Genomic DNA, 19,190 nt, shown 5'->3' with positions numbered 1-19,190 from the left:
AATCAGCACCTCCTGAGGAAAGACCTTCAGTACAAGTGTCCGCTAAGAGAGCAATCAAGGACTGATAAAAGGAAATGCTTATACAGAAACCCCTGCTTTTGTCTCAGTTTCAATCAATTACTTCTCTTGCAATCCTTGTAACTTTAAACTTTGACAGCCATCTAAAAACTAAGCTGGTTATATTTTTACAGTGACTTTTTAAAAATTAAACAAAAAGGAGGAGTGCATTTCCAATGAGATTGGTGCAGTCATATGAAATGCACAAAAATGTCCATTTAGAAAATATATTTATGGTGGCCTCCTTTCTTAGCTTCCTACTTGTGATTTCTGCTGTGAGAAACAAAACTCAGACTAATAGCAATGGTCTGAGTCTAAGAGCAAAGAGGCGAGTTCTTGCCAGGCCAGACACTGATATAGCAATAAACGGCATTGCACAAGAAAGTCAAGTCATAATATAGAAGTTATTATAATGCGATAGCACACTTCCCACCTGGCTATGAGCACAGAGGGGTAGGTGACTCACTACAGGCTATTGGAAGGGTCACTAGAAAACTGGTTTTACAGTAGTGTCTTATAACAGATATTCAAGTCTTTGGAATACAGTGGTAAATAAAGTCTGATTTTCAAGTGCAGACAAGCAGATGGCAATTTGGGCTTGTAGTTAAGGCAAAACCTGATCCATCCCGCAAAGCGTGTATGTGACTTGAAACAAGTCATTCAGTCTCCTTTTTATCAGTTTCCTCATATGTGGGAGAAAAAAAATTCTTACCTCACAGGGGTATCATAAGACAGGAAGTATGAATACACTCCAAAAACAAAGCATCGTTATTATGTTTGGCTAAAAATGTGGAACATGGTAAGGCAGATTCCAAAAATAATCATTATGTCCACTCTCACTGGAGAACCGTGTTAGGAAGACAAATCCAGGTTAGGCTCCAGTCTGCTCTCAGGAAAGCAGGCTGCTCTCTTCCTTCCTCTTCATGCAATAATGCGCCACTAATAATGAGCAAACCTGGAAAATCAAAACCAGATCCAATCTCCAAAAGCTGGCGTTTGCTCACGAGAAGGAAGAAGGGAGCAGAAATTGGCTTTTTTTTCTTAGTGATAAGCAATGAAGATTAAAGGTTTGGCTCAAGATGTGTTCAGAGCATGGATATGGGCATATCTGTCCTGCACAGCATTGCCTCCTGAGTGCACTGACTTTGATGCCCTCTCTGTGCCATGATCAAGAGCTGGGTCCTTCCCAACTTGTCAACCACAGCTTTTTTCTCCCAGCCAGGAAAGCATTACTGCTCATGGCCAGCCTCTCCTCGCCCACTTGCTGTTCATGAGCGAATGGGCTCCACAGTCTGAAAGAACTGAGGATTTTGTCTCTGGTAATCAGGGGACAGGAACTGCAGAAATCAGCAGATTTCCCACTTCCTGACAAAACTTTCCCTATGTTTCAAAAACTCTTGGCAAAGGCTTTGCTCGCAGAATCTGCAAGCCAGGGGGTGGGGAGGACCTAGCCCAGACAGTTGAAGGCAACGCTGACGGCTCAGATTACTGCTGGCAAGGGGACGCAGGCAATGCGTTTCACTGAAAAACGAAAAACACCGCAATAAAAGAAGATGAAAAAAAAAAACCTGATGCAGTTGGACTCACATTTCCAATTCCTTCTGTATTTTCAGACAACATAGCACAAGGAATCCTTCTTTTCCTTTTTTGAAAATCCCATTTCAGACAATATTTCACTGGACTGACAGAGCAGAGCAAATAATTACATTTCAAACAAGACTTGAAGATGGAGCCACTAAATTCATAACCGTTGTATGACTGTAACCTTGAGGTTGTGAGACTTAATCCTGTGCAAGACTAAATACTATGATACAAGATTTTAAAAAGATTATGCAACTTTTTTCACAAAAGGTTATTTTTTCCCACCATAATCTCCAATCTGTTCTACTGCAGAGATGATTTATCCAGTAGGTCTGCAAGTATACCCAAGTCTGCAAGAATCCTGTGGGACACAAGCTACCTCAATTATTATTTATCGTGGCCCTTGCCTGTTACATTATCAAAGCATTTCCACATGTTTACTAATTAATCTTTATAAGGCCTGTTATGAGGTGATTTAATAGGATTATCCCTATTTTTCAGATGAGGAAACTGAGACACAATGAGAGACTTGTCCAAGGTCAACCAGAAAAGCCTGCAGCAGACCTGGGAACTTCTTCAAGCCGCTCTGACTCCCTGTCCCTTCACCTTGCGATTGCAGCAGCTCACTTGGGAAAGGCTCGTTTGCCCAACAGGCAGCCCTTCCACAAACCCAAAAGAGACCTTCTGTGACTGTCAGGCCAAAAGCCTGAAGATGATGGTTGGCCAGTGTGTCACCATCAGCTTAACACTTCATGCAAAGGAAAGAACATCCTCTCTTTAACTACACAAGAATTAGCTCAAAGCATCGAGCCTCTCCTCATTCCCCTCAAGAGAGAACTGTTAGCTTGGAGTCAAACACATGCATCACTCTGCGTTTCCAGAGTTAGATACAGGAATTCAACTGCTTCTAGTGAAAACCAAACAACTAGACACGTTGCACTGGGATTATGAGAGCTACCCTTGATCCATCATTACTTCTGGAGACTTTGTACCAAGACTGGCAGAAAGCTGGAAAAGACTGATCTCACTGCACCAGGAGAAAATAAAGTTGGTGAAATTTTGGGGCACAAAACTTGCCACCTCTGCCTGAGACCCTCTGTCTAGGTACAGACAGGATGTAAGGTTGTTTGGCTTTCCCTCCTCACTTGACCAGGAGGATCCTCCAAGCCTGCCAGGGACAGAAATTTTCTCACCTTGACGAATGACTGCTGATCCCTGGGAAACCTGAGGCATGGAGGCCTCCATCTCCTGCGCCGAAGAGAAAATCTGGCAAATCTGCTCGGAGACCAACCCTGGGGAGTGCCGGTGCTGGCATTTTACAAGGGATTACCACGAAAGAAATGTTTTCTCTGACTGCAGGTGATGAAAGCCTGTTTTTTTGGAAGGTTATTGTAGTCTCACCAGTTTTAGACTATAGTCACAGCATTTATGAGATGCCAAGGTGGAGGAAATCCACTTCCTCATCAGGTCACGAACTTGAGAAAAGTATGGCTTGAAACCTAAAAGTAGGTTCACAACTAGCAAAGTTTGGGAACTGAGGGTTGAATGCTTTCAGCCCTGGGAAAGGGGGTTCCTGTCTCTGCTCTATCACCGATCCCTCAGGTCTCCCTGTGCTTTAGTTCTCAGCCTGTGATGGGGGTAACAGCACTTCCTCATCTCTCACAGGGTGCTCCATATAAAATTCACTTAAAAAGCAGGGAAAGATCACAAATTACAGTCCTACCAGCACTTACAATATACAAATACTTCAAAAGGTCTTAGAGTGCATATGCAGCCTTGTCCCTTCCCTGCCATGGGGTGCACAGTGAGCTACCCTGGCGTGCCTCCACCAACCTGGCAGACTGTGGTTAGCTCCAGATACAGGCAAACAATGAAAGCCACCAACTCCCCTTAAGCCCTGCCTTAAAAAGAACAAACAGAAATGCACCGGTGGAACAGCAGGCAGATGGTCAAATGCTCTCCAGTGAAACAAATAAGCAGGGCTGCTACTTCTCTGTAGGGCTGCGTCATGCTTTTAGAGACCAACCTAAAATTTCAGTGAATCGTTCCATCAGCCAGAAAAGCTTTTTTAGGTCCTGCATTTATGAGAGCGGGTTGATAAGAATGAGCCGTGGTATCTATCTGTTCATCTATCTCAGACGTTGGAAAGTGCTAGGAAGCAGCCAAGACGTAATAAATTTAAAGAAGGAAATCATGGCCAGTCAAATGGTTCAGGAAGAAATGTCTGGGCTTTCTCATCACAGGCTGTGAAACAAAAATAGGTTATCAATACACACCCATCTGCTGGAGGAAACAGTGAAAAATATGTACTATTTATGCAGTATTTCTTTAAATAGGAGCAAACAGAGAAACTGGACCAAAAGACTTTACGTGGCAGGTTACAAACATAAGGAATAATATGTGCTATCAAGATTTGCAAATCCACTCACACATGAGCTCTAAGGAGAAGCTGAAGCGCTCCCTTCCCCAGGTGACACAAACCAGACCTTGGAATCCTTCCCTCCCTTCCCCCAAAAGCTTTAACCGCCAAACCCTACCGCCTCTTGGGAGAGGGCATGTAATCACAGCCCCCCAACATGTTTATTGATCTATATCAGCATATATGCATTGCAGCAAAAACCTTCCCAACAAAGCACATATTTCTAATTAGCCAGTAGTCAAATCCCTGTGTTTTTAATTTGAATTTAGGTCATTAATACCACATTACTTAAAAAACCTGAAAACCACAGACACAGTGTAGTCTGGCCAATACACAGATCCAAAAGAGAGCGATTGTGCACGTGTTTAATAGAGAAAAACATCTTCTGCCTAGCAACCAGCAGGCTCTCCTGGCGGTCCCGGGGAAGGAATTCAGCGCTATAAATGTCAGCAAGCAAATTAAGCCACTGTGCCTGAGATACAAAGGCCTAGTCACTGGGCAATAAAAAATTAAAGGAGAAATAGTTATAGAAGAAATATTCAAAAAACCCAGATGCCTCTATTAGCTTGCTTCCCTCTGTATCTTTAAATAAAGTTACAGATTGCTCCCAGCTAGATGGGTTCTGTTCTTGCACTTATTTATAAGCTGATTTCTTGCCCATTTTATATACAGGATGAGAGAGAGGACACTGAAAGCAATTTACCATTTTGATGTTATTGAAAAAGGGACTCAATGTGGTACTAAAGCATATGATGGTCCTGAATCCAAGGTCAGATAGGGAACAGGTTGTCTGAGAATGATGGTTATCAAAACAAAGCACTGCCAGCAAGAGGGCTTTTTTTCTTTCTATCCTTTCTTTTTATTAGAATGAGGTCAACATTTTATGAATTCTGACAAAATCTCTCTGCCTAGTTGAGATTTTTCAAATAGTTCCATTATTCTTAATGTACTGGGCAATTTATTGTAAGGTATGAACTAAGATTAGGAGCTGCCTCATTCTGGAAACTGTAAATGCATGGATTTCTGGCCTTAGAGAAGTTACTAGCCATACTAAGCAGCCAAAGAAGGTTAAAAGGAGGACTGTCACCTCCATCTTGTAGATTAACCTCAGTGTGGGGAGACAGAGTCTTGCTCTATGTTCATACAGGGGATCTGCACCAGAGAAGGAGATGTTTCCCACCACTGCTTCAGTACTGAAATCAAATTGCCTTTCCACTCTGTTTCCAATCCAGAAGAGATCAGTCAGGACCTAAGGTCTGCTGACTGCAGGGGCCTACATGAAACGGGCTTGCCAGTTCTAGGAGAAAGAAGACCAGAGTACAGGAATGTGATGTATTCCCCTTACCCACCCCCAATTTCCCTGCAACTAGAATATGCATGTTTACCAACTTGGAAATCGCAAGGATTCACTCCTCACTTGACCCCAGCATTTGATTTCTTTCCCCATTCTCTGATACCTTTTAAGTTCATTGCCTACAGAGAAAGATTACATGCAAGGGACACCAACCAAGTGCCAAGGCTGGGAAGGCAGTGATCTCACCTTGAAAATGGTAGCAACATGTTGCTTTACAATCTTCCATCTTCAGGATGGATTCACCTGGGTGACAGACTGTCACAGTCCCTATTTATGCAGATGTTCATGGAGCAACTCAACAGCTGCCAAGGTCACAGAGGCAGCTAGGTCGGGGCAGCAACAGGCTAGGGGTTTTCTCCCCAATGGAGAAAGAAGCCTTCAAACTCCATTCACTGCCCTGTAAGAGGTCTCAAAAAGGGAGACTCCTCTTTCCATCATAAATAGGGCAGAAACTCAAAAAGTAGAACTTGTTGCCTTCTAGGTGCAAAGAGACTACCTTGCCATAGGAAAGATAGTACAGAGGAGCTCCTCTTCCCTTAGCACATAGCCAGGTCCCAGTGGTGGTGATTCTGGGAAGGTCCTTATCAAACAGTTTGGGATCATTTCAAGTGGATGCAAGAGATACTGAAACAAAGAAATACCTGAGGGTAAACTGTAGCCATCTCTCACCTCCATGCAATTGGACCAACTTATATAGATGACACTGGATGGGCTCTTCCTTCATTAAGCTTGTAGAGAATAAAGGTGGTTGAGGGAGGGCATTAGTTCTCCATTTCACACTGTGCTGTTCAGTTAGAGAAGTGCTATAAAATGGGAGGCTAGATGGATGGCATTTCATTGAAAGCTACCCAAGCAGAGCTATCACTAAACCTAGTAGTGGACTTCCAAGAGAAAAAAGGATGAATAGGACTGCAGACAAACCAGCTGAAGAAACCAGGAACAGAAAAGGGACAATCAAAACAAGACAAACACCCAAACTGCCCGTTTACCTCCAATAAAGGGCTCTCTGGATATATGGTACAGAAACTGCGATGCGACAGCTGTTGGGAGTGCCACTGGAGGAACGTTGCTACCCCCAAACCCCATTATTTTATTCAGATGGCATCTCCAGGACAGGACTGCAATGTCAGCAACTGCTTCCACGCACAGGCAGCTCCTGCTTTCAGCCAAACCTTGGGAAAAAAGCAAACCAAACTCAAACAAGTATTCCTATATTTCAGGGAGCAGCAGCCACTTGACTTTTCTGCCACGCGCTGGCTGCACAGCAGGTGATAAATGCAAGGATTTTACATGGCTGTCCAAGCACCCCAGTAGCTGAGACACTTGTCTTCACACAGGAGGGCCCATGGCCAAACCCTTCTGCTAATTCATCTCAGTATCAGCCAGGAAAAGAGCTTTCTGTGCACTGTCCCCCCGTGTTATTTGCTGAATAAAATTCTTCCTCATTAACAGGCCAAAGCCCAAGAAACAGCCACTGGAACAAACAAGGTTCTGTGCAGATATAATCCCCACCTCACCGCTGGGGAATTAAAGCAAAGAATTAGGCTGTAGCCGTTCCCTTCCAGCACGATGAATGCTTAAGCAGGTTATGGCTTTGCACTGCAGACGTTTTCTGGGGAGAAGAAATAATGACTTCTTTACCAGCCCGACTCACTTGCTACTCTCAGGGAAACAAGCCTGAGGATTATTTTTTGACAAAACAGTTAAGAATGATTACTGCGTGTCAGTATGTTTGAAGTGTTAACCCCAAGAACTGCTGAAAGTATTTCTCCAGCTTGTTCTTTTCCCTTCAGTGCTGTTTGTGATATGCAGGAGAAGGGGCCTTGCTAACATGAGAGATGCCAGCTAACAGGACAATCTTCTCACTGCTGCAGCAGCAAAAATTCATACAGGTGCCTGAGCAAGAAAGGTCTTAATTTTCCACACACAAAAGCCTGTCCTTCAGAGACTTACATCGAGTTTGTTAAGCACTACAAGAACAAAAGTTACCTGGGGGGGGGAAGTCACTTGCTGCTGGACTTGCTACCTAAACTGCTCATCAAAGGTGAAGATTTACCCTGTAATTCTTGAGCTGAACCCGGCACTTTGCTAGTCAGGTCAAGATGCACTTGAGGGAGACGTGATTGGTGCTGTTTTGCAAGAAGGTGAGATGCTGCAATTCTTATAGATTTTGATCCTGTTCAAGCCCCTGGGCTGATTACACGCTATAAAAAGGCCAAGTGAGACTCCTCCTCCTGAGACATTTATAGCCAGACTGTGAGGGGAAGCCAGGAGTGAAGCAGAGCCCTTTTGCGGTTACAAGGCATCCTAGATCCTGAATTCCTCCAGATCATGAAAACCTTATGGTATATGGAAACGAGGAACAGGGATGGAGCAACAGTGGAGACTGTGGTCAGGGTTAACCCTGAGAGGAAGCTTTGGATGTGGTGGTGACAATTCAGAAAGAAGAGCATGGGCTGGACACAACCCCAAAGGGCATGGGTGTTGTGTTAGGAGAATTAGCAGGATGCAAAGTATACAAGTCTTGCCAGCAGATCATCACTTACTAGCAAAAAGCAAAGAAAAGGTGATGAAGCTGCCAGCTCTGTGACACTACTACCCATGCTGGGTTATGCGCCTGGCTTCCACACCAAACCGTAGTAGAGGATGGCCTTAGCGTGCTCCTTCCTTCCCCTGTGCTGTCTGGAAGGTGATCTTTTCTCCTGCAAAGCCCTGCTTTAACAACCCAACTGCACGCGGCGTATTTGAAAAAAAGGGACGTTATATGCTGCCAATACCATAGCCCAACGGAAGCTACATGGGTACTGTAACTATCAGCAGTAAATTCATGTGCCTACGAGAGCCAAGGTAACAAAGTCAAAAGGGTCCAAGCAGAGAGGTCTGCCGCTTTGAAGTGCAGTAGCACTGTTTGGTTCACAGAGATAACCTGGGGCAGCAGTGGGACATGCAGCTCCTCGAGGACACTGGTCTGGCTAGACGTGGGATTTGCTCCAAGTACAACCGGTGGTGCACACAGTGCAACACAATCCCCCGCTTCTGATGAGCAAAACCACTGCTTGAGCTTACCTTTGTTTCAAGCTGGAATAATTTCCAGAGAGACAAATAGCGTGGCTGCTAGAGGCTGTACAGGGGTGGTTGCAATCCAAACTTGCCACCAGTGATTGAACTGAGGAATATGCCTTGTGCCAACTAGGCAAAGAAATGAGTGCCATGGATGTTACAGACACAGATGTGATGCTGGAGATGAGCATGCCCCTAGCATGGCAAATCTGCAGGGACAGCACAGTTCAGTGAGGCAGACTCCCTCCTGAGAATGGGACTCTCCAAGTTTCTTGCTCTGCCGCGTGCTGTGGCCTTTGGGAAAAAAACCCAACCCTTTCCTCCTCCTTTGGTGACTTCTCTCTTAAAATGAAGCTCTTAGAGGGAGGCTTTGCATCCTACCATTACGACGAAACCAAATTTGAATCGATTTCCCCCAGCTGCCACCAATAATAAAAAGGCTGATACTACCGATAGTAGTAATGAAATTTTTGTGCGTACTCCCCCTGAACAAATGCAACAAGGGACATTCTGGCAGCAGAACTGTTATGTCACCTCCTCTTTTAGGAGCCAAAGCAGAACACGTGACCCTACAACTCCCAAATTACAAACAGCAATAGCTGTAAAGATTCATTCACCTATTCTCAACCTAGTGATTATTTTATGAAAATGTTTAGCCACCATTGTAGTGTTCTAAAATGTAATAATTTATTCTATTATATGTTTATGAGTACTCCTGAAACAGAAAGGGGAATAATTCAGCAATGCTACTGATTATAAGACTTTGACTCTGTACTAAATAAAGATGGTATAGTTTCTAATTTTCTCCTTAGGGTTTGGATATTACAAACCCATTTAATATTACAGTGTCACAGGTAGTTACTCAACAGTTAATTCCTATTCAGGAATGAAATCCTCTTTTTTTCATATTTTAATGAATTTTCTCCAAATCGGTAAAATGTGTAGACTTTTAATTCCAACCACAGAAAGCAGTGACTGAACAAAAATAATAATAGCTGCACAACACTTCCTCATTCTACTACCTCAATAACACTGCTACAAACAAAACCTCCCCACATGATAAATGTTATTACAAACTATTTCCATCCACAAAGCCAAACCATTCTCTCCATCAGCACTCACCCAACACCAAGCGCCTGCAGCTCCCAAGCACATGCCAACCACCTTCTTTGACATGCAGCCGACTCCACCTTTGACACAGGCTGAGAGAGACCTTCAGCCACCACGTGCAAAGATGGCACATTTAGTACGGAGAGAGCTGGGTGTGAGAAAGGAGGATAAATCACAGCTTTCAGTGATGAGCCAAAGGAGCTGATTCACAACTCCACAGAATTGTGATGGTTGTGGGGATGATACAAACTACTCATCTTCAAGTGCTCCTTTTAAAGAGAGAGGTTGGATGAACCAGCTGGAGACGCAAGATGTGGTGTGCTTGTGGAGGCTTGGGGACAAAGGCCAGCTCATTTTAATACAACGATATGCAGATGGTTTTGCTTTTTCAAATACACTTAAGCTGCTCTTTAAGACTTGTGTGTGCTCTTTTCCCAGCATTAAAATATATTCATATTCCATGTGTGAAACGCCTTGTACAGCTCAGCAGCAGAGACAGCGTGCTTAAGTGATCAAAGCACCTTTCATAGCTGTACTACTAGCACTGACAAACACACCTGTTTTACAAACAGTTTGGTTTGTAATCTCAGCGAGAGATGACACGTTTTCCTCCTCCACCCCCAGGTTGGATACTGAAGTGGCACACGTTGACACTTACCTAGGAAGCCCTCTTCATCCACAATGATGGTGTAGTCCTCTGGGGTTTCAGTGAGGCTGAAGAACTTGCACCTGGGAAAGGCAAACAGCAGGAGAACATGATTAGCCACGGGACTGAGCAAAGCCTGGTCTTCCACCTAAAACAGAGGTCCTTTCCCACCCAAGCTGTGTTGGAGGAGAGGCACGGTCTGGTGTTTATGGAAAGGCCTGAGGCATTAACAGACCTGGATTTTATCCCTGCCTCAGCCACTCACACAACGTGACCCACATTCCCTGCTGCCTGCCTGTGCACAACGGAGCTGGTAAAACACTTATTATTTTTATGACTTAGTTCTTAGTTACTTTTCTTAATTACCATATCCCTTAAGGCTTCCCATCACAGCCCAGGACCTGTTGTATTGCACTGACACAGAGCAAAAAGCTTTGCTCGCCAACTGGTCACTGCAATGCCCTGCAAAAGCCTCCCATGGTTCACACATGCACCCATCTTCCCTACTTGCCCACTGAAGTTTCTTGCCTTGTCAAGTTTTGACATCCAATCTCTCAACCAAGCCCCAGCATCTCTTCTTGATGCTTCAGACCCTTTTCCCACCAGCAGACAGCATCCCAGTTCCCTTTGCTGGTCCTTGCCCCTTCCCTCAGTAGATGCCTCCGTTCCCTGGGGAGCTCCAGGTGAAGAGACAAGTGGTAGTGGCCATCGAGCACATGAACACAAGGTCGAGCCTCCCTCCTCCTCAATCTCCTATTGCCTCTGTTCTGCTCTGTGCTCATCTTTTGACACCGCAGGCCACATGCGGCACAGCCTCGCCATCTCATTCAGCACCGAGCACAATGTCACCTCTAGCATGAGATACAAACCAAATGTGACATGGGATTCTACCACTTTAGACACACAAACAAAAAAAGGCATCAGCCTTAAGGTTTAACACCGCATACAGCTGGATTTTTTTTTCCCCTGACACACCAATGTATGTACAGTAACATCTACTAAAAAACCCCACAAACAACCCCATAAACTTTCTCCAGCTTCTATCCAGTTGGTCCCCCAGCAATGGCAGAAAGGTTTGCACAACATTTTGCAAGCTCATGTTCACCTTCAGCAGAGCAGGCACTTGAGGAGCATCAGCACAGTGCTGGCTGGCATCCCTGACCCACGAGGGCTCCCAGCCTTTCCAGGAGCATGCCAGAGCACATGGACTGTGTTTGCTGCCCAAGCCACAAGAGAAATTTTTCCCTCTAGGAAACTAAACTGGGTGCAACAGGAAGAGCCTGTGTCTATAAGGACCAAAGAGCAGGATTTCGCAGTTACACTGTAATACTCTCAGATTTATCTGAGGCAACCTACAGAAAATATTTTAAATACTGGAAAAAGAAAGATTGTTCTTAAGGCCCCCAAATTTCACAGCGTGTTCACAGTATAATTCCCGCATGGAGCACAGTTCAGCAGGACTTGGCAACCAGGGACTACCAGGGCTTCTCAGCACTGCTGCGCATCTGTGTCCCAAAGTCTTCACGACTTCTGAAAGCCAGGAACGCCACGCTGGTGGCTCAAGACATCAAAAAATGGAAGCATTCTCTTGATTAGAGAATCAGACTAAAAACTGGCTTGAGCATTCTTTTGACTGACTGAAAAGAACAAAGATTGCAGCTATCCCCTCCAAAAACAACAGGGAGAAAAATGAGATGGCTGCTGCCCTCCCCCTCACCTCATCCGAAAAACTAGAAGAAACAACATGCAGCTCTGTTAGTGATCTGCCATGTAACCAACAGGATTTCATGTAAATGGAAAGTATTAGACAACCTGCCTTTAGAGGCTCGTCCTGTTTTCCTGGAAGCATCCGTCACAACAATCAAGCATGACACTCTCCCTCCTAGCACAGACATATCACTATAAAATACGGAAGTGGCCCCACCACAACAGAAACCACAACTTAATTATTTTGTGTCATTGGTAATAGTAAATGTGGCTGTCACAGTAGCTAACTCGACTCTTTCCAGGAATAGTGCCAAAGAAGCAGAAAACAGTAGCAGCCCAAATTTTTCACTCACTTCTTAACCGCACAAGGATGCTACCTGTGTGAGGGATGATCCAAACTGAGTAAAAAGGACTGCTGGGATGCTGCTCCAGGTGGGTCCCAGGAGGTATAAGTACTTATTTTTTAGTGGATGAATTCCCTGGAGAAGTTACTGAAATAAAATTCTTTGCTACTACTACCCGACCGAGCCACATGCATGCTGACTAGGGAGAAGCTAGTGGTCTTAAAGGAGGAAACGTTAATATAAAAAAAAAAAAAAAAAAAAAAAAAAAATCTTTGCTGATCTGCGATGGCATTTATGGAGGAATTTTGTTCCAGAACAGTAATACACGTCTGTGCGCACACACTGACCCCAGCAGAAAAAGTGATTGTGACAGATGCCATTTTCTTAGCACACATCTAAAAGTGATGATATTTAAGGGATATGTACAGATGAAATCCCGTAATTGCTGGCTCAGAACGCATGTCAAAACCTCACATCTTCATATACCATCTCAAAGCCTAATTCCCACCTCACTGCAATTCTGTAAAAGGTCAGCAGGATAGAGCTGTCTGAATTTAAAAGCAAAGTCTTTTCACCAGCACAGAGACGACCAGTGGTTCTTGTGGTATACATTCACTTTGTTTAGGCTAGTGATGCATTCTTTTTCCCAAGGAAAATCTAAAAGCGAAAAATTGGAATCGCAAACATTTTGTGATAAAATACAGCATGGAAAATTTTCGTACCACTGCATGCTGCCAAAACTCAAGTCCTCACCCTAAAACCTGTGCCTCAGCATAGATATGTAAAGATCTACTTCCACTGTGAGTGTAACTCAAAAATTGTGTCTTGAATCATCAATGACAGAAGGAACCCAATGTCATGTTTCTCTCCTGCACTATACTACACATGCCTCTTCCATTCAAGTTATTCCAATAATTTCTTTCCTCTTACACCACTTCTCGATAAGCTGAATGCCAACAACGTCTTCTATTATCACACCAAAGCCAAGAAAGGAAAAGAATTACCCTTTAATCACTTTGAGACATCAGGCAAACAGTATTTCTCTAAGTACATGTGGAAAGCATATACGTAAGAAGACAATATTTTTAGTTTTTCTAATAGCCAAGCCTTGGATAGATTCTTCTGGATTTCTGCCTTCTTCATGTTTCAGCACATTTCCACTTCAGCACTGTTGCTGACTTCGACTGCCTGACAACATATGTCTTTTTCTGGCAACGCAGCAAATGTAGACCAATCTATTATTAGATTAGATCTTTGAAACTGCAAAGCTTACACTGTGTATGGAAGTAATACCCAAGCTTGCACAGAGCAGGAAAGCGTGTGTAGGATGCAGCAACAGCATCACTTCAGTTTGCAAACAGCACTCAAGTCTCCACGGGAGAAGCAAGCGGGCAGGAAAGCGTACTGGTTGGCCTCACTTACAGGTCCGCACCAGAAGTGTCTCCTTAAAACATGTGGTCCCCAGGCCTGCCTAGATCACGAGGGCGATAATACTGGAACGAATGCCACTTCCATTGGTTCTGGGTCACACACAAAGCACACGTTTGTGGGAATACTGCTATGGGTCATTTGAAAGTTCAGCACAGACGATGGTCTTTAAGGAAGCCACAAGTCCTATCTTCTCATTTATAAGGAAACTACTTAGTTAATTGTTGCCTCGGCAGGGTAGTGTTGCAGAGCTGTTTGTTCTATGGAAAAGATCTTTCCCAGAAGCAGGTGGGCAGCTGGCCTCCCCACATGTCAGAAACCATGGCCAAATGCCATTCAAAAGCAACATAATGCCTAAAAGGCATTCAAATGCAAAGTCTGGAGGTAACCCAAAAGTTTGCAAAGAAGCAGTTGAACTGAATGGGAATTAAGCAGCAGCAGCAAGTTGATCTGAGTGAATATGAAAAACATAATTTGTTGGGTTTTATTCCAGGCTGTCTTCTCATTTTAGATGAGAAGAGATTTGTATGCTTCACTCTGTACATTATCATGATAATCTATATTCTTAGTACAGAAAGACAGTCTCATGCTAATCATCTAATTCTTGGTGATCTTAACTTCTTTGCAGTTTATAAATAATGACAAGAGGTGGATTCTAGTACGACATATTGTGAAATGTATTTAGGAAAGCAGTAAAGAACACTTGTGCTGTTAATGCGTTTTGACATATTTGTGTAACATGTTATGTACTTTACACCATCTAATTACAAGACTATACAGTCAAATGATGCTGAAAATTACAAACAGTGAAATGGTTGATGTTTTCTAAACAGCATATTTGTTTGTTAGCCAAAACACTTTGCCATCTTTTTGGTGAGACTGATAAAACACAGCTTAGCTGAACTCCAAAGACAAAAAAAAGCCCCTTGCAATAGGTGTCAGTTGACTTTCCACTCAACGCTCAGATCAGAAAGCGGGGTGTTCAGCTTTCTTACAGTAACTTAATTCTGCAGCCTGATACTAGAAGTCTGCTACCCCATTAAAGGGAGCATTATTGTTCGTATGAGATGTTTAAACAAACTCCGCACTACCGTCCCTACCAAAGGAAACACTAAAGATGTTGCAGCACTGTTAGAAACGGTCAAAGGACAACAGCAACATTCCTTCCAGTCATTAGCTGTGCTCAGATCTGGGATGGAGACATTAGCAAATACAATCAGGGACTGCCTACAGAGTCACTGTGATAGCAGAGTTCGGTTCATTACAGAAAGTTAATCATTTTCAAAAACAACACAGAACAAAACTAACAGATTTGTGCCCAAGGAAAGCAAGTACTCATGAAGAGACATAAATTCAGGGAAGTCCTACAGCCTGTGCTATGCCAAAACTTCCAGCATGATAACCATGATGGTCTTGTCTAATCCATAATAATAATAATGCCAGTTCAAGCGACAGATTACATTGTGTAAAGTTAAAAGGGGGGGCCTTCAGTCAACCCCTCTCCTTGCTACTTTTGCGTAGCTGGGGAAGTTATCTAAGCCTTTATGTAGACTTTGAGACAACTGGGAACAGAATAATAGAAAAATGATTGGCACCCTGAAGGAACTGAAATCAAGACAAAACACAAAAAGCATGACCTGCAATACAGAAAACAAACAAACAAACAAATGTGGATGTGCTGAAGAAGACACTGATCTTAAATACAGCTTACTGGATGAAGCCAGGACACATGGCAAAAATAAACAAGGATTATTAAAAAAAAAAGTCAACTGGGTGTCTACCATATTGGCGTTCATTAAACTGATATCAAACTGTGGTTCATGTCTTTATCAGAACAGTTCCATGTGGTCTGGACTCAAGAGCCCATGCAAATCAAATTACTGCTGCAAATTAAAGATTAGCAGTAGCTTGAAACAATACCAACTAGTAATTCTGATATGATTTCCATTTTTCTGGAGTCAGACTTCATCAGTCCAGACTTCCCAAACTGCAGATTAAACAAATCTACAATATTCAAGAGTTATCCTCCAACATAACCACAAGAGATATTTTTTTGGTTCTATAAACACACACTTGGGAGTTTATTTTTTATGACTAGCAAAGCCCAAGTCACGATGCTTTCACTAGTCAAAGCACAGCGGTTGCAGTATTCTTTCTAAAACTGTTACTTGGGATACTAAAACATATCTTTCCTTCATTTGTCATGACAGCATTTTTTTAATACTTCCTAAAAAAACAATTAGAAAGCAACATGCAACTTGGCTGGTTTATTTTTCCCCCTTCAACAGACTTCTACCAGCGTATTTAGGAAGACGCTGTAAGAAAATCTGTTTTATCTTGACTTATGTGTAGAAATAAATTCTTGCCAAACGTGAAAAGAGAAGCCAAAACTACACTGAAGTAGTAGTAAGAAAATACACCACGTGAAGAAACTAAGGCATGCTACATGCTGGAATGGAGTGGAAAGCTCAGCTTACTGAAGGAAACCACATAAGGGAGATGAAAAGGTCCGAGTCCACCCAAGTGCAGCCCCCTCCTGAAGCCACTCCATCTGATCAATGTGAACGACGCTGGTTTCCCAATCGTAGCACAACTGCCAACCGACAAAGAGTCTGTGGTGCTTAGTAGAGATGTACTGCAGGAAATATAAATGCAGCTTAAGACCACGCAAGTGTTACTGCGCTCATCTGTTATTTGTCCATTGAAGGAGCTAAATACAGAGATTTTTTTGGTGAACTCAGTGAGAACAATACACAAACCAACGACTTTAGGTGTGGATATACTGAAGTTAACACATCTTCTATACCCAAGACTTGTCCCGAGCATGCATCTGCAGAATAATTTACTGACCTGATGTAATTAAAAAGTTATTCTTAGCACAGATTTTTCTTCCCGGGTCATAAATTATTTCAAGTGAGCCCTGCTGTGCAATTTTTACTTGGAACGTCACCACTCACCACCTACATTAGTGAATGGGGCTGAACCAAAAACCTGGATCTGAACTTTACTGCTCTGGCCGGTGCCCAGATGATGCAAGTGCCAGGTGCTTGGCAGGAGTCCTTCCATCCACACACTGAGAAAAGTCACCCAGTTACCTCCAAATGGCTGACTTGCACTTTGGGACTCCAGTATGCAAGGCACCATGTAAGCATCCTCAATGATAAGGGTGCTCAAGGGTGCAAAGCACAAGGACAGGAGCCTGCAGCAGATCTGCACCCATGCTGCACCTCACTTCGCACAACCACAGGGTGTCATTCTTCAGGTTTTAGCATTCGTACTGCATATTTAGTGGTACTAGATACTGGTGCTCATAAGGGTTTGGTGGATACAATGCATCTGAAACAGCAGCTCTTGGTCTAAAAAAACATCAGTTATAGCAACATAATTTCAATTTTCCTCAAGTAACCTACAAAAAAAAAATTTTTTTTTAAATGTAAAAGGAATTACCTCACCTCTACGTCTCATTCATCATTTTCTTTTCTCTTCTCTGCCATCTTACTTCCCAAAAAGGGGCAACAGAAGTTGAGGGAACAAGTTCTTGATAAATCAAAACTAGGAAATCACTTCTTGTAGTTTCAAGTTGAAACACTTCCTTTTAGTTTTAATAAAAAATTTCAGGCCAGCAACAAACATTTCACGGAAGACACTATTCCATTTTGACATAACTGAGCCCCTCAAATCTTAATTCCATAAAGAATCTTCACTGGTTAATACCTTCTGCTTGGGAAATTTTTGTTTATCTTGGTGCAGCAAATGACAAGGGGGATGGAAGAATCCAGCAGTCATAATTCAGAGTTGCAGACAGGAACAAGATCCTCCACTAATATTAAAGGTAAAAAAATATTAGAACAAAACAGCATTTAGATAGGTATATGCTCATGCTTCCACTCCTACACTCTCTTCTCGGGCCTTTGAAAGTGTACTGTGTTTCACAGCACATATGACTGCCACATACACCTCACTTAGGCTTACCCTGGAACCACAGGGTTATCTCTCTGGCTTGCACATGTTGCATGCACTACAAATGCTGCCATTGGAGCAGGTTTAACAATCCCATCGCATGAAGCGAGCCACAACAGACCCCACCTTCCTCTTCTGCGGCCACAGATGAGTTGCACAGCACAGTGCTGGCCTTTTTCCATCTTGGAAAACTCATTTTTATCATCTGCTTAAGTAGGCAACACAGTAAGGCAGGAGAGAGGCTGGAGGAGGGGAGGAATAAGAGGAAAGAAATATATTTGGTTAGGTTTTACTTTCCGAAATACTATTTGAATTTCTAGATTCATTATGGGCAAAAAATTCAGGTGTCAGACTGCTGATGGAACTAGCTGGTCTTCTGCTTGAAGGCAGACATGTCTCCATGCTCTAACCTTTGGAGACAGAAAAGAGAGGAGAATAACAGAAGATGAACTACCGAACTTTGAGAGTTGTTGCTTAATACTGCCCGCCCGAGAGGTACTAGTTTGCTTTCCTGTCATCGCACAGTAATTCTGAACCCAAATTCATCAACATATGGATGAACATGAGCAGAGTGGACTATGTATCTTTGTCCCTTGCCTGTATGGAAAATATCAGCATGCTTGTTTGTAGGGAAACACAGCCATAAAGTCAATAACAGGCGCTCCTTCTCACTCAAAATGATTTCCTATTTTTCTTATAATACAAATTTGGCAACTTCAAGTTCTGTGAGAATAATAATTATTAGCTGATTTTGCCTACCTGTCTGGAAGTCAAAATCACTAGGCTGCTCTGATAAGGGCAGGCAGCCGGCAAAGCTAAAGCCACAGCTTCCCTTGCACCTTGGGATTTCTCAGTGCACAGCACAAGGCAGTGGCAACTGGGTGCGCAGCTACAACTGTAGTCGGTAACTTTGCAGGGTCTTCGGTGGGATGCCTGCTATTCACCCCAGGAACATCCCGGTGTGCATTCAGAGCTGTTGGGCATCTGGGTGGTGAGCACTGGACACCTGCCTGGGGTCAGTATGGGTTATTATGGTAAAAGTCTTTTTGCAGCTCTGGTTCTACGGAGCTCAAGGCAAACTGAGCACAGCTCTATTTCTTGACATTAAAACCAGCTTTAAGGGGCTTGCCATCAAGCCTCTGAGGAGTATTTAAGAAACAGGCCTTGCAGAGTCATTGGAGCCGACATGCCCAGAGAGCCACCCTGGCTGAGGAGCCCCACGACATGGGCCAGGCATGGAGCAATGCCATGCATACCAAGCGCACATTGCAGGAGTCACAAGGTGTGAGACAAGCTCAGATACTCAACTCTTCCCAAGTCAGCATTCATCCTGTGCTGCCCCTTTTTACCAAATGGTGCATAAATTTCTACTGATTTAGGTGGTCTTACATAGCTCTGAGTAAACACTGATAGGGTGACAATCTGTTTGCATTACAGGAGAAGCACTGAAGCATGTTTGCAACAGAGGCAGGTACAACGCGTCAGTGCTATCCCTGATCTAGCAAGCTATCCTGCCAGCTCAGA

General features: G+C 43.4%; 1 protein-coding gene across 2 annotated transcripts in view; it reads right to left on the bottom strand.

Moving 5' to 3' along the window:
* Window positions 1–19,190, bottom strand: part of CASTOR2 (cytosolic arginine sensor for mTORC1 subunit 2) — a 136,841-nt gene that overhangs the window by 59,739 nt on the left and 57,912 nt on the right. The window contains exons 2-3 of one of the 2 annotated variants that reach the window (XM_030027126.1): window positions 10,240–10,310; window positions 6,401–6,583 (exon numbers count right to left, since the gene is read on the bottom strand). In XM_030027126.1, coding sequence (XP_029882986.1) covers window positions 6,401–6,583; window positions 10,240–10,310 — 254 coding nt within the window. The remainder of the gene's footprint in view (window positions 1–6,400; window positions 6,584–10,239; window positions 10,311–19,190) is intronic. The other variant, XM_030027127.1, reaches the window with a different exon arrangement.

The sequence above is a fragment of the Aquila chrysaetos genome, chromosome 10 (genome assembly GCF_900496995.4).
Source record: "Aquila chrysaetos chrysaetos chromosome 10, bAquChr1.4, whole genome shotgun sequence".
In the NCBI taxonomy this organism is placed as follows: Eukaryota; Metazoa; Chordata; class Aves; order Accipitriformes; family Accipitridae; genus Aquila; species Aquila chrysaetos.
Note: the sequence above shows the minus strand (reverse complement) of the source record. Positions and strands in the feature narration are given on the sequence as shown.